This window comes from Perna viridis, chromosome 12, assembly GCF_037379345.1.
Source record: "Perna viridis isolate PV_CMFRI_1.1 ecotype Kerala chromosome 12, ASM3737934v1, whole genome shotgun sequence".
Taxonomy (NCBI): Eukaryota; Metazoa; Mollusca; class Bivalvia; order Mytilida; family Mytilidae; genus Perna; species Perna viridis.
In genome coordinates, this window is record NC_142456.1 from 26,035,263 (window position 1) to 26,052,630 (window position 17,368).

At 32.2% G+C, this 17,368-nt stretch overlaps 1 protein-coding gene across 4 annotated transcripts in view; it reads right to left on the minus strand.

The window, feature by feature from the left end:
- Positions 1-9,796: 9,796 nt before the first annotated feature.
- Positions 9,797-17,368, minus strand: part of LOC148601832 (uncharacterized) — a 28,527-nt gene continuing 20,955 nt past the window's right edge. For 3 of the 4 annotated variants that reach the window (XM_088555097.1, XM_088555098.1, XM_088555100.1), the window contains one exon: positions 9,797-11,746. In XM_088555097.1, coding sequence (XP_088411223.1) covers positions 10,527-11,746 — 1,220 coding nt within the window. In that variant the 3' untranslated portion in view covers positions 9,797-10,526. Of the gene's footprint in view, positions 11,747-15,585; positions 15,645-17,368 lie in introns of all 4 variants that reach the window. The other variant, XM_088555099.1, reaches the window with a different exon arrangement.

Consider the following 17,368-nt stretch of genomic DNA (forward strand, 5'->3'; position numbering starts at 1 on the left):
TATGTATCCATTTTCCTTGACTTTAGATTTGAACACTGCTTCTCTTGATTAATTTACCACATAAAGAAATCAAGTATATGTATCATATAGGCTCAAATAGAGTCTGAAACCAGAAAAAAGTTTTTCTTGTGAACTGTGGCGGATCCAAGTCACGTCTTAGCGCATTTCAATGTTATATCTGAAAAAAAGGATATCCATTTGTAATATAAAAATCATTTTGAGTAAACAATATTTGTTGTAAATGTATACTTTGTTTAGAAAATTTGCCTTTAACAGCGTAAACTTTACTGAATTCATAATTCTTGTTGGTCTTCGTACAATAAAAGAAAGACAACTGTAGTTTATTACTGACGATAAATTCCATGTACATATCGTAAAATCATGGCTACCAACGCTTCTACAAATGATAGAGCCAATTAAAGACTTGGAACGGTATTATCTACTTTATTCAATTCATTTTCGGCATCGTATATTCGTATATTCAAAACATCAATTTTGAAAGAATAATAAAGGGAACGAAGATTCTAGCAGAAATCAAAAGAGTTTAATCCAGTGACAAAGGTCGCACAGGGACAACAATAACACACAACAATTTACGTAAAATAACCAAAATAATACACAAAAAGAAACAAAAGTAAATAAGCAGATCGGACTCAACCAAAAAGCTAGGAAAATGGATAATGTGCACCGATAAGAATATGGTAATCAGTGGTCAGTATTTACATAATAAAGTGAAATAGACAACCATGTCACGGTGTCGGTTGAAAATTGTCATTTGCAATGTCAATTTCGGGTGTCAATTTCACTGAATGAGAGTCTACAAAAAAATATTTCAGAAAGTTTAAGATTGAACATTGTTTTTTTCCTCGAATTATGGACGTGTAAAATCGGACCATAAAAAATTTGACATTTAAAACCTGTAGTAAATACCATATATTACTGATCCGTTTTTAAGAATGCACTTTATTGGAACATTTTTTAATTGTATATATATACATATATATGATAATTTTGTAAAATTTTTGCTCTATTAAATATCTATGTGTTGAGACCATGAATAAACCAGTCCAACCATGTAACAATAAAGTACAATAGCTATGTATGTACTATTTTAACAATATTGTCATATTTTTCTTACAAAAAAGGAAAAGTGGTAAATATCCCTCTATATGCCGTGATGGTCTTGTATTAGATACTGCAATTATTTTTCGTCATGTACATTTCTGCGTGCCTTTATCATAATGATACGAATAAAAGGTATATCTGCTTTCAAGCTTGTAAAATATATTTTACCGTTTTTTCCATGTTAATATGTCCATACCAAATAAAACAATGTGTACTTCTGTAATAAAAATACATAATCGAATTTCCTTGATACGTATTTATATTATCGTTCTTTGACCATACAAACTTCAGTATGCAATACTATATGCACAAAATGGTTATTCACCATTGTGGTGTGATTAAGATTGTGATATATTTCAGTCCCCTCCTTTTCCATGTTTAAAGTATCCAATAAATACATACTAGAAAAACAATGGGTACATTTGTACTAAAATACATAAAAAAGTTTCCTGGAGACGTATTGCGTTATTGTTCGTCGACTGGAGAAACTGCGATGTACTATACTATGTGCACAGAATGGTCATTATATTAACCTCCATAAGGAGAGCATTCATGTTTATAATTACAACAGGACTGAACAAAAAGGAAAAAAAGAAAGGAAGAAAGAAAACGACTGATAGAAGCAAATAGCAGTAGAAAATGTTTAAAAAAATCAAAGTTACAATGGTACTGCAGGTAGATACTGCGTAATGAGCTTGACGACGCAAATGTGGATGTTTTAGAGCAACGTGTCATTCTGCATATGGTTGACATTTAGTTAGAATGTCCTAAAAGATAGAAAAATCGTGACCTGTCTCAATGCGTTTTCGCCGTTCACTGTGTTCATGTTGATCAACCGCTGTTTTTTACCATGCGTTTTCCCCTTCTTTTGACGGGAAAATACCTGTAAATAAAAGCCGTGCAATTGCTGTGTAAGCCGTAGCATGCAAGTATTTCGATAATATAGGTGGTAAATCCTAGGTTGACGTTGTTGTACCTACCGTAGCGTAATTCAAGAAATCTATGGTGAAGAATTCGAAATGAAATTGTGGACTCGAGTAGACGACACACCATAATAAAGAACACCAGTTTCTTTTCGCAGATGAAACATTTTATGGAGAACCAACCGAGTAGTGATAGATTCATGTTGTTTCTTATAACTAGAAGTCAAGTCTGTGTATATTTGCAAACGAAGTGATGAGTACTCTCAAGTAAAAGTTTTTCTGATGTCGTGATCTTTCCTCATAGTTCACAGCCATAGTTGCTTTACAGTAACAAGGTTGTTTTATCATTTTGGCGCGAACGATCGGTGTTATAATTTCGGGTTGGACAACAAGACGTTCGATTGACGCCGTTGCTGAACGGAGTAAGCGACAAGCTTTTACAGTTCTTTCTATAGTTTTAATGGCCTGTCAAAAGTAACAATAACATGACGAGCTGAATTGGCATATTCAATTGGTTCAATATATAAGTAAATTGTCTTTGTATCCTTTTTGCGGCCGAACTGTAGTATCTTTTTTTTCATCTGTGACAAGATAAATCCCAATAGATGACGCTAATCTCCACACATCGCAACCATTTTTGCGTTGAACAAGAGTTAGTAGAAATGAATGAAATCTCATCGGCTTGAATAGGTGAGTTTTCTATGATCGAGGAAAGAAGCACCATCATTTGAGTGTTCAAGTTCGTTGATTTAATCGTTAATGAATATTATGTATAATTTAACAGATAATGAACGGTTCAGCTCAAACCATTTTGTAAGTTGACCGTCGAATAACACTGCACTGTATAGTTTTGTATACATGTTATCAAGCAAAAATTTCCTTTTGATATCATATTCAAATAGCTTTATTCGGAGTCCGTCGTAACTAACTCATACGTTATGCAAGAGCTTGTCGTAACTATGCAGACTTTTTGTATCGCGCTAGACTTCTTACACTTAGGCTTCTGGAACAGAGTTATGTTGCTACAAGATTTAAGTCATCACAACAGATATTTTATGGGCGCAATCATGAACTAGTGGATCGTTACGGTGTATCCACCTGCAACATGATTTATTATGTCATAGTTTTCATTTCCTCTTCCTACCCTGGACTCGATTTCGTATGAGCAACTCGTTGGGTGTCTTAAGAAAAGCAGAGGACGTTTTCCCTACCGGTGCACATGGTCCATGCTCCCAGATTTCGGTTGAGGACGAGTTGCTCATTTGCTTTTGTTACTTTTTATGTATTTCTTTCTTCTTATTTTATATTCTTTGTTATGTGTGTCTGTTTTCCATGCCCGATACAATGTATCCTGAACAACATTCCTTTGATTTCTGCTATGATCTTGAATCCTTTGATTGCTCATCAACTTCAATTTCAATAATTCCTTGACTAGTACAGACCAGTGACAGAAACGTAAGAATAAAGTCCTTTGATGTCAAGAATGCAACCCCAGATCTGTTACTGACATGTAGGGCTTTTACACAATGTTCGTCAACACTTCTTAATCTAGTACGTGGAGTTTGTATTTTCCTACCAAATGTTCGGACATTGCACATTTGTTTGTGTCCAGATTTTGAAGGGTTTTATTAAAGTAATGAATGCTAGAAAAAATGCCCGGCAATTCCAAGTCAATAATTTGTTCTATTCAATCAGTGTTGTTCAGCTGGAATTGAATGCTCTGCGGAGAACTGCTCCTATAGAAGCCCCAAGGCTTCACAAAAATATGCTATGGGTAAAACTCTGGGTTACTGACCGCAGTATCATTGTCCGCTAATGCATTGAGTGGAGCTGAAGCAGTTTTCTTGAAACGTTTATTAAATTAACATAAACATGTGACATGAATGTTGCGATTCTCTAGAAATTTTCAAATGGATTCTTCTGTTGAGTTTATACCGATTCCACCAATATAAAATCGGGCGACTTGAAGCTTAGTTTTTGAAACACCAATAAACTCGTAGTTGTGAGGTTTACACACTGAGCTTGGACAATGCACCCTAATTTCACGTTCTACCTGATTCTTAGGCACAAAATATCAGTTTGCAGCTCCGTTATAATTTAGATTTTTATTGGTATTAACAGAAGATGCGTTTTTAGTGGACCCCGTGCAAGTCCGGGTGTTAAAAGAATAAGCCTGCAACAGCGCTAAACTTGTCGTAAAAGGCGACTAAATAGTGCTCAGAACTCTAGCCGGGGGCTAGGGCGCTTTGCCCACAGAGCAACTGGGATGTGTGCCCCAGGTGGTGGAATGGGGTACCCCTGGCGTGTTACATGCTTGGGTTGTCAGGCTATAATACGGAAAACCTGACCGCAAACCATAGTGGTGCACCGTGTTGGGAAAGATGCCATGTTCCTCGCACGTTAAAGAACCCTCCTGTGGTATTCTCCCGGAGTAGGAACCATAGGGCTCCGCCACAGGAGGCTAAATTGCCCGACCCTACCCACCTCTCCCTATTTGCAGTGGCAATCAAAATTTGTCGACCCCATTATCCTTGTGTCCCATCCCTTTTTCATTTCATGTTCATTTTATCATCAATTTCATGTTCATCGTCTGAATATAGCTGAAATATTGCTGCTCGGACGTTAAAGCCCAACAAACAAACAAACAAACGTTTTTAGTGGAGTCATTTTGTGTTTCAACAAATTTAGTTTCAGATACAGTTTTAGCAAATTTTGTCTGTACAGTCTTTATGTTCGCAGACATGCTTTTCTTAACAGTATTTACCGTTCGGAAACCGAACTTGTGAGAGATGACTACAGAGATTCATATTTATTGGTATAAGATGCTGTAACTTTTGATTGTTCGTTTGAATTCTCGAGTTCCGTTACTCTTTTCGGAATTCGTCTTTCTTCAGCTTAATTGGTTTTCTAAGTTTGGAAGTCTTTATATTCGTGTTGTGCAATATAGGAGTAAATAGGAGGTTTTAACTCACATGACTTATTTCCAAGTTTAACAAAGTAGCTAAGTTTCAGTCAATTAAGTTATCCTTAAATTTGAACAAAAACCTTCAAACCATGATCACATCGGTACCACCATCCATGAACCAAACGCCAATAACCATGATATTTTACAAGTCTCGGGTCAAGGACAACAATTCTAATATTCAAGTATTTGTAGATGCAAGTTTTAACAAAATATAGTGAAAAGATATATTTCAATCTTCAAAACTGTTCTTTTGAAAATGTACGCAGCCATATTCATTAGCTTCGTTTTCGTAAACCCTGCAATGTGTTGTCGTTTTTTCTTTTTTATTGTTATTATCATTATTGTTATTATTTATATATTGTAATGATCCTCTATTTATGATGACAAGTAGTGAAATTCTGTGTCATATCCACTTTTCAATATATGTAATATTTGAATAATAGTAAAAATAATAATAAGTAGAATATATATATTTGGTACAAGATAACCACAGGACAAGTTCCTGACTTCGAATTCGTGAATAAATATACAATGGAATTACATGTATAAAGAGGATCTTACTTAAAATTAACAATGAAGATTGAATGATATGTAATATACAGCCATATAATGAATCCCAATAACAACATTAATTATAACAGATAATTAGTTATAATCCTGATACACACTAATTTCTAAAGATGAGTTTAGGCATTAATTCTATAAATACATACATTAGAGATAGAACTAATTGTAATCTATGTACCTAAGGCTAAGGGCATCAAACATTATAAAAAGAACTAATTATATATAGGAACTACATATTATGCATGCACTTTGAGAAAGAATAATGTAGAATATGTTCAGACAGAAATTCTGTATATCTTACTTTGTAGAACATGTACATGTGTTAACCTTAAAAATTTTGTCTTTTTACATGAATGGTAAACTAAACACTTTCATAAAGTACTGTAAATTTAGGCATATTTATGCGTGACTTTACTATAATGGTACCAATAAAAGGCATACCTGCTTTCAAGCTTGTAAAATATATTAGTCGCCGTTTTTCTATGTTAAGAGGTCCATACGAAATAAAACAATGTGTACTTCTGTAATAAAAATACATAATCAAATTTCCTTGATACGTATTTGGATTATCGTTCGTTGACCAGACAAACTTCAATATGCACAAAATGATTATTCACTTCACTTAAATATATGAAACAGACTTTAAATATATCAGAACTTGATCGTGTACTTTATTTGTAACGTCATCATTGCTTAGCGTTGTTTTCACCAAAACAGACTATTACTACAGATAAACAACACCTTGAAAAGTTTAGGTGTCATACCCTAGTTATGATATAAATACATGAATTGTATATTAAGGAGGTAGACCTAGGGTAAGGGACATAACTCTTGAAATCAGTGATATGTTTGTATCATAGTCAATTTCACCAAAGCCTTTCAAGCTTTCCTTTGAAACAGAATGAAATCAGCCCAAATTACTTTGATGCTTACATGAAATTGCTGTAAGATGGTGAATACAAACGTACCGATGATAGGTAAGAGTTGTGTCCCTTACCTTAGGTCTACCTCCTTAAATCAAATAATAACTAAGCTGTCTTATGCTGTGCTTGTTTTATAACCTTCTTCTCCAATTGATATCAACTTGACACGGTCTACTTTTTTTAACGGCTTAAAGTTCTCCGTAATAAACCATTATCAATTATAAAGCGATATCTCTCTTACTTTTCATCTGAACTTTTTACATACAATTGTCAATCCCCTGACACCAACGTTACATGTATCTAAACATACAGATCAAAAGAATTTAGTATTATATTTCTGTAAATTTCTTTACAAATAGCTATAATATACTTCATTAACTGAAATTAATACATAAGCATCTTGGTTTGGCACAGAACAAAACTCCAAGAGAATAAGATTATCAGAAATATATTACTAAGGATCTTCATGATGCTTATGCATGTTGTAACAACGTTTATCTTTGTCCATCTCGATCAATTAATAAATAGCAATTGGCAGTTCTTACCTTTCATGCTCCCTATTAAATTGAAGTTCGAGATGTTACCCATTTACTGTTGTTTCTTTGTACATGTCATTTTAGTTATTTCATTGTAATGGGTGTCTGTTTTCCCTTTCTAGCCTTTTTTATACCTGAATTATATTCTTTTGATTTCAACTAGAATTTTGGTTTCCTTGATTACTCTTTCTATTATGTACATTGTGATTCGGTTCAATTAAAATTGATTTGACTTATTTTCTTATCCTATGTATTCTTTCAAGTTTATATGTTCTTAATTTTAGGATGGCACGAATAACCTAAATTTTATTACCTCATTCCATGTACCAGGACAGAGGTCTGACAAAATGCTGTCCTCACTAATTAGTCCGTGTTTTTATGTTATTATACACAAAGTATTTTTTAAATTAGTAATGTTCTTTTATACTATAGTGTACCTGAGTTAATTAATAAATGGAGATAAAAGACATCTTCTAAATTTCCGTAGGGGATGGAAATGCGAAACACGATATTGATATTTACGAGTACATAAACACACTGTACATCCGTGCATTTATCTTGTAACTATAGATTCATCAAAGGTATAATTGAAACTTTAATTGATACAAATGTCCTTGGTTTATATTCAGCCTTAATTTGCAAATGAATATCCGAATTACTTTAAGACAGAAACAAACATAATAAAAGGTTTGTACACAGTTTGTTTTTAAATAAAGCATTAATAAAAAGTTTCTTTAAGGTGCGGTACAATGATATATGTTTGTACTCATGGAGTTGGTAAAATCAACGAAATCCATTATAATTGTAAAATAATCGATTAAACTTTAGCCCATCGGGAACGTTATTTTCTTTTATCACATGTAACCACAACTTGAAATTCAATTAGGCTGTACCGCAAGGAAGTCATTTGGTTTTTCTACAAAGATGTAAGATAATGAATTAGGGAGAGAAAGTTACAAAAAAAATATAATGAAGAGTGCCGCATAACCTCCAGATTAAATGTTCTATACGCTAGAAATACTGTATTGGTTCTCCACCTTAACCAGATAATTATCATATTTATTACATAAATATATGTTTGTTTGTTTTGTTTGTTTTGTTTTGTTTTTGTTTTTGTTTTTTGTTTTGTTTTTTGTTTTTGTTTGGTTTGTTTTTGTTGTTGTTTTTGATTTATTTTTTATTGTGTTTTGTTTTGTTTTGTTTTGTTTTTACTTATTGCTCTTTTTAACATTTTGTTCTCAGCAGATTGGTCTTCGTATTGTGGCGTTTTATCGAGAGAAGTCCAAAAGTGAAATTACCGAATTTATTTCACATTTGAATTATTGGAACTAATGCCACATGGAACATTCGCATAACTTATTTCTATATCATTACATCATTTATAAAAAGGTTAGTGAAAATGTATATACGTAGATATATTACATTTCAAACAAAACATTCAATCCTGTCTTTTAATCGATCAACAAATTATTACAATAAAAACTATTAAACTGTAATTATTGTTTGTATTAGTTTTACCCGTGTTATCAATAATTTATTAATGTGTTAACAGCGTTTAAGATGGGTCGTAAAGCCTCATTATTTTTCTAGATTATTACCGTATTTTTAATCAGTTGCAAAATGACTGGTACTACTGAGGAAGGAGGACATGTTTACCCTTCCAGAGCACCTGATGACACTCCAGGATCTTTGGAGTTCATATTGCTAGTGCTTCAGCTTTTTTTGTGTGACGTCTTGTTTTCCATGTCTTCAGATTTATGTTTAATATATTTTATTCGGTTTAATAAATTGTGTATGTAAATTGTCTTTATTCAAGGTGTTCACGTTCATAATTTTAGAATTAGAGTAATTGAATTGTTCCACAGCTGAAGCTTCAGTACTGATATTTATTACTATATTTATACATGACTGATTTGTTTAACGTGTCATAGATTTTCTTTGCTCTTTCGTCTACCTTCGAGTAATTATCAAAAACTCGACGGGTGTTTTTGGAAAAGCAAAAGACGCTTACCCTACCGGTGCACCTGGTCCATGCTCCGAGTTTTTAATGGAGTCGAGTTGTTTATTTATTCTTGTTACTTTGTGTCTTTTATTTTATTTACTATATGTTATTTGTTGTGTTTGTCTGTTTTTAATCTCTGGTCTTTATCCCTGGAGTACATTCTTTTGATTTCGTCAAAATTTTGGTTCCCTTGAGATGAATATGAATAAAAGCGTTATTTTATAGACATTTTTCATATTTTGGTCCAGTTTTTTCTTATAACTTTGTCGAAGTTGATGATTGACTGCAATTTCATGCCAATCAGTGCAAAATTTACTTGACCCACTTCTATTCTAATTCTCCTTTGAAATGCATCAGTTTACATACACAGTGGGGTGTACACAGCCAAATGTGCTACATATGATAATCATATGGTAATCGTATGACAATCATATGATATTAAACATATGAAAGTCATATGATTGTCATATGATTATCATATGATTCTCATATGATTCTCATATGGTAATTTTGGCTTAAAAACATATGACAATCATATGTTTGTAAAAAACATATATCATATGATAATTATGCGATAATCATATGTATAACAAACATATGATTATCATATGGTGCTCGATTTATATGATAATCATATGATGCAAACCATGTGATGCTCATGTGTGGCACATTTGCCTGTGTATAATGCACTGCCTTTTGGTCACCAATAATTGTTTTGTAGTATAAAAGTAAAGTTAATACAACACAACAAGGAATATAATAAGGAAAGACTTTTTTTTCGCATGGGAATAATCATCACATTTTGAGTTAGGACAGTCAATTTAAATATTTCCATTAGACTACGCGCACGGTATCATGTCCAATTATAATTCTTGATATTCATTTAATCGTGCTGAAACACAAAAAAAAGAAAGTATCATTACCCCATAGGCAAAGTTGTTTACGACGATGAAGTCATCTAGTTGAAGTTCAGCATGTTCAAATGGGAGTATGCAAACCATATCAAAATTGGTCGGTTACTCTGTATGAAGGGTGTTGAATGTCGAGGCAGTGGTTGACACAAGTCAAACTTTGTTTAAAAAGTAAAAAATAATTTTATATACCCACAACTATGTTGATTTGTTAGGGAAATGTAAACATAAATCTTAAGTTATCCATTTGCAAAACAGAAAAAAATATCTGTTCTTTCAAGCGTCATAAGTGTTTAGCAATTAATGGAAACAAACATTTTGGTGGGATAATATATGTTCCATGCAGCCTATATCAAAGGATCTACATGATTTTTAAATTGACAACCTCTTGATAACTGGTATGTTATCCTCAATTGTAAATAGATGACATTTTTGTTGACGCCAGTATGTTTTCATAACATATATAACAGCAAGACACATTTTAAAAGCCCTTGTCAGCTCACATTTATAAGACTCACTTTTTTATCAATATTGGTAGGTACGTATATACTATGTTCCTGTATTTAATCATTAATCATAGAATAAACGGCGCTCTTCGTTTAGCACCTATCAATATTTTAAAAGATGTCTTAAATTTTGATGTACAGAATGCATATATGAAAGGGTTAATTACGCAGTACACAAAATAAAAATGATAAATAAAATTATTAAAAGGAACAAATCTGTACTGCATCAACCAAGCCGGCAGAAATGAGGCAATGAAAACGAAAGCGACTGAAGCTAACATTGAAGCAGTTCGTATATTTTGACGCCGAGTTCTCTCTTTCTTACTGACGAAATGCGATCGTACCATGCAGTCAGAACTTTGCGTGTAATGCCCAAGTTTCTTTTCAGGTTCTTGTGCTGTCCCAGAAGAGACACATGAGGGAGGAAGGTCAACAGCTCGACTCGTTTCCTTTGTAATACAGGACGACATTGGTTTTAATGGGATATGTGGGTAGTAACGTCTTTCGCTCTGACGTCTTCGTTTAGCGATGAAGCAGTATATCTTGGCATAAAGAAACAAAATGATAACACATGAAACGGCATACACTGCAGAGTATATTTTCTTGTAAACATCAAAGACTGTTGGGTCTATGAAAGAATAATCCAGTCGGCAAATAGCAAAACCTAAGTCTAACTTTTTGAATATTGCCTCCATATCTTTCATGTTAGTAAAATTGTGCTGGTAAGATGAATTAAAAATTTCATAATCAATATCTGGCAGCAATATTTGCTTATCAAAATTCCATTCTACACTAGCATTAAATAAACTCTGTGCACTTGACAAATTCTTCAAGGTCTTTTCATCAACAAATTTTATTCCATAAGCTAGTGCACATAATGATCCTAATGACAAGGAAAGTAAAACAATCCCCAATACAGTAAACAGTATAGCTGTGGTTGACATTAACAAAGGATTCCTGCCACAAATATGTATGTATCTGTCAATAGCAATAACTGCCAGCAAAATTGCTGAAAGTGGAACAGTGGTCGCTGTAAACAGGTGATAACTTTTGCAAAGAACATCGTTGTTTGTTTCGAACTCAATAACCTCCATGACCACACAAAGTGGTATTGTTACTGCGCATGTCAAAAAGTCGACAAATGCCAGGATGAGAATGTAGGTCGTTGATGCATGTTTATTCTTCGATTTGAAGAAGACTACAATGACAATACTATTCAGTATCGTTCCACAACAGCTGATGAAAATGAGCATAACAACGGTCATAGTTATACCTGGTTCCATAGTACCTAAAAAATAAAAATAAAATTCAATCCATATTGTTGAAGAAATTAGTGTAATGGAAATTATATTTAGTCATGATTACGTATTTTTGCCATAAATGGACTTGATAAACCACGAAAACGGTTTTACTATAGGTCGTTGCAAACTATTTGATACAAAAGGTATACCTAGGGTAAGGGACATAACTCCTGAAATCAGTGATATGTTTGTATCATATTCAATTTTATCAAAGCCTATCAAGCTTTCATTTGAAATAGAATGAAATCATATCAAGTTACTTTGTACCTTGATGCTTACTTAAGATTGATGTAAAATGCTGAATACAAACGTTCCAACGATTTGTAAGAGTTGTGGACCTTAATCTAGGTCTATCTCCTTAAATATATTTACCGCCACCTTATGTACTTGTGAATGAACGATAAATCTTTGGTTATTATCTTGTCAAGTATTTATGAATAATTTGTACACAAATTCGACAAAATCAAACAAAATCGCGAATCAGAGATAAATATCCAACATTTATACAATTCTGCACATGTGATATAGCAATGGTACGAAGAAGTATACGTTTTATATATTATATGTAAGACCATTCACGGTATTTTATTTACAACATTCCAAATAGCAACACTACCAAAACATATATTGTTTGTTTTGTATTATCACAATTTATTATAGTTGAAAGTGCATTGTGGTTTAAAAAATATTTATGTTTACACATTGCACTTCAAAAATAACAAAATAACAAAAAGTTAATACCTACATTTATTTGAAAAAAAATAAAAAATAAATAAATTTAACTTGTTTGTTTAGTTGTGTATCCTTTTAAGGCTATCAATTCGAACTAATCTATCAAATATGGTGAGTCACTTCACAAAGTAATTATGATGTCAATAAACCAGACGTGAGGGACATCGACCTAACTCGATTTCCTGTCAATGGAATGACGATAATAGTACCAAATATTGGCAATAAATAGCTTTTCCGTATTTCATGAATGACAAGAAACACATTCCAAGTACCATTATTTTTTTCTGGATCCAAGACTGTGGTATTTGCATTGATTTGGTACAATATGTCTGTCCAACTATTATATATATACAGGTCAAGTTGTCCTTACGATCTGTTGTACATAACGAACACGTGATTATATGAAGATCGTACGTATATTTTTTACAGACGACGATGTAATCCTGAAAACATGTTAATTCAGTAAAAACGCACATTACATTTGCGTCAATTGTTTTATGAGCATTTAACCCATTTTTCCTTTTTTTAAAAACATTATTGGTAGTATGACCTATTAATAAAGTCTGTTATATATTGTTTTCGTGCAAATTCGTTAACTTAGTCGCAAACCTTTTCGCTAAATGTGCGTTCAATAATTTTACTTCATAATCCAAGTCAATTTCATATCAAATTTAATACATGATAGGGTTTCCTTCGGAAATCCGTTTAGATAGTTGTCCTAAATGCATGTCTGTTCATGTTTTTCTATTACAAATTTGAAGACAGACATAAACAATTAACCAAAAACTATTTAAAATAATTGCAACCAAAACAAAGTATTTCTAGCGATGGGACTGGATTAACCATGCATTTTGGCGAAATTTCATTTCTGACATGTGAATATATTTAATTCAATAAGCAACTGGAATCGATGCATCAGCACGAGAAGTTTTTAAAGCAGGATTTTAATAATATAAGAGTTATAATTGTCGTAAAAGTAAATTCACATCTGTTTCATCTAGACTGAATTTTACTAAAAAAAAAGAAGTGAAATCGAGAAATTGTTTCATTGCATCAAATCAATTATTTCGGCTTTCAATTGTTATCTAAATTGCATGGAAATGAAATATTCTGTACTTAATTATATTAACAGTAGGATTGCACAGTTAAAGTATTAATTGGTTTCAACGTTCGTATCTTAATGACGCATTTAACTCTTAATTTGGTAATCATGTACCTCTGGTTGAACTCATTGAAGCTTTAATAACAATAAAGCAAAGTTTGATTTAGTTAATATCATTATCAAATGTATCTAAATTTATCATCATTTTCAGTCAGTTTAATTTACAGACATTGTGTCAAGTGTTTGTTACGCATGTAACTCAGTTTCCGTCAAATAGAAGCGGCTAATATGAGATATGTTTCTAATAACGAAAAACATGCCTCCAGAACGAGAACTAAGAGCACATTCGGTTTTCTATTTACTTCGTTAGTTATAAAAAAAACTTCAACATTTGTCTAGGCTTACTTTATTTCCTTATTCAATATAAAACGGTAATTTGGGATTTATTGCCCGTAAAGCAGATCGACGTTATGATCAGACAGTCAGTAGTAATCTGAATAAAGCAAATAAAAAACTGGTCTGGTAAGAAATGATTCATCGTTGGAAAAGAATAATTTTATTTGAATATGAAAAAGTCATTGACTATTGTGTCAAGAGCAGTTGTGTGCACAGCTTGCACATTACCCTGTAAGAATGAAGATACATAAATTTCTTCTGCTTTTGAGAGAAAATTACCAATACTCCCAACACATGATGCGGTATATGATTTTAATATGATCACAACTATTAATCATGAACGGAGTAAGAGTGTATTCACTCGCTCATGCTAACATTTTTTGTTTTCCTTTTCAAAATATGAGTATGCACAGAGGTGTTTCATTTTTAAGATGCTTTTTTTCTATCTTGAAGAGTCATGTGATATACACGTTAAAAGCTGATACGTCCGGTTACCACACTTCAAATATCACAGTAATCTACATAGCATTTTATTTATTACGCCTTTCGTTTATTTGAGCTCATCTAATACTTTCAGCACTGATAAATGAGGTATTTTCGATTTAATTTAAGTTGCTAATGTTGAAAAATATGATAATGATAACGAGAAAAAAATATGGTTGACGAAATTATTTGTAAAGTCCAAAATTGATTTGATTTAAAATGGAAATCACTCACAAATATGTCTTTACATATTTTAAATTTTACGTATTTTAGCTCCTTTTGCATACTTGAATTTGTAACATACTGTGAACATATTGCTTGCAGTACATAAACCTTAATTCTAATACGTAAGTCTTAACCTAAAGCTATGTTTTCACCAATCCGTGGTTAATTGCTTGATTGGTAATAAAGGTATGTTCAAGTGGCGTAGTGTTGTTCAGGGCCGTGACTTTAATTTACTACCGGTAGACAACTTAGGGTTGACAAACTCCAATATATAATTTCATTAACTGTGACACGGTGCAGGTGATACCAGGTAAATAAATTACAAATATTATCTCAGATGAGTTTATGAACATATATTGATGATTTAACAATACTGGACTTCTGGTCATACAAATAAATGCTTATAAGTAAACCTTGCCATTTGCAGAAAACACTTTTGTAACACAATAATATGTAATAAAAAGTAGATTTAGTGTCGAGTCTTTTCAACACGAAAAGGTAAACTCTAACTAAAATCAAAATAGGAGATGTTGTTTGACTGCAAGTAGAAGAGTCAGCCACAAAAAGCAAAGCAACGAACAATTAAACATTTACATGTCACCATACGGTCTTAGACGATGAGCAAAACCCACACCAGAAAGCAAGCCGTTCAAGATAAAAAAAAATAAATGACGTGGAAATAAGTTAAGTATTAATTTCACTCATTCATTTAAAACGTAAGTAAAAGGAGCTTTGTGAATTATTACGAGCTCCTTTATTTACCGACTATACAAGGCCCTACATAGTAACAATTGTTTATCGAGCTTTAGATATAACTATAACTATGTGAATTTCATATGACGTTCAACTCAATCGAACATATACATTTTTGGAAACATATGCACTTACCTGTATTTATATCAAAATCAGGGAAGTGAATTTCACGAGATATGCTTGTTGACTACTCTCTGAAAGTATAATATTTTTTAAGTTGTGAATTTTTGTAATTCATAGTCGCTAAATATTCTGTTAATTTACTGTGAAAAACTAACGAAACGCTTTTCCAATGCCTGTTGTTTTAACTATAAAACCACTATAAATAACCTTTTTTAATACATAATTTCATTATTTTTTCTCTGTTTATACAGTAATATTCTAAATTGTAAATATGTTCTTAATCATGCAACTACAAAAAAGATTAACGTTAAATACAATAGGTTTCGATTCTACCGAAAGAATATTTACTGCAAAAGTATTTTGTTTAATGCGTTTTAGACAGAACTATATATAACTCTTTATTTTACTCATCACCGTCTTTCCCATTATGATATTCACAAAGACCTATTTTGTTGATATAACATGATATAACATTTTACAGCAGGTTAATATTCGTGTTTTACTAAAATTATTTTAACAAACAGTTCTTGATATGGCATTATTCTTTATTAACACATGATTGATGCTAGATTGGTAATTAAAAACATTATCTCTCTACAGGTTTGTCCTAACTATAATGTTGTTTTTGGCGTATCAAATGTTGAATATTCTTGTCAGAAAATATTGTGCAACTCAGATGGATTAAACCAAATGAATGTTAAACATTAAAAACAAATACACAGTGTTCCGGTTTCATGGATTAGACATGGACATTTTAGTGTCAACCCTTGTAAGAATCAGGCAGTATGTGAAACAGTGAATGAAAAAAATCGGCCATTTTGATAGTGTAATTAGACTATGTGCAACATCAGAATCAAGGAAAGTAGATAAGATTTTCATATCATGAAAAACTAAAGATAAGGGACACGAGACGTCACCGTATATAATTAAAGTGCTACTTATTTGAACTCCTTTAAAAATTGTGAATGACATCAGGTGCAATCGTTTTCCAATCCCTTATTTTTTTCTAGTAAGTGACCTTAAGCGCAAAATATAGAGGGCAGCCTCATAACAACTCGTAAGGCGGTGGTTTTGTTCAGATTGATTCAATACCATCATGTATGATCATATAGAAAGAGTAATCAAGGGAACCAAGATTCCAGCGGACATTGATGAACACTGCATTAATCAATTAAAGGTGCTACATTCTGTACATTGTTTGTAACCAAAGATATTGATACTAAAGTGCAAGAACCTAAAATAAAAATTCCATTTAAACGTTTATTTTAAGTATCTTTTATACTTCGATGTCAACACAATAAATTTAATTCCGTCGAGGAAAAGACATTGATAGAAAATTTATGCAGTGAAAATACATTGTCAAGAACGAAAGGAGTTATTTTATTCAATTTGTTGGTTTTTTTTTTCAGCAAGTGACAAATATGTCATCAATATTAATAGTCTATCGTGTTTAGGTAACACTTTAACGACGACAAGGTCATTTACAAAATGGCAAAAAAGCTTATAATGACTTTGCTGAAAGGACCAAACAGTATAAATGATAATGTGCGTGATACAAAATATTAAATTGTCTATGTTTATAACGTTCTTTGTTTAAAAGAAATTAAATGCTTCCTTGTTATATAATTTTCATGGCATTTTTGACGCATTCAAGTGATATCCATGAATATTTCTTATTTCACATTCTGAATTAAACCTAATTATCAAGATACCTGATAAATAATATGTACATTCGCCTCCAGAGTATCCCACGTTTGTTCGAAATTGATTAACATTCCGACACTTGTATACTTTC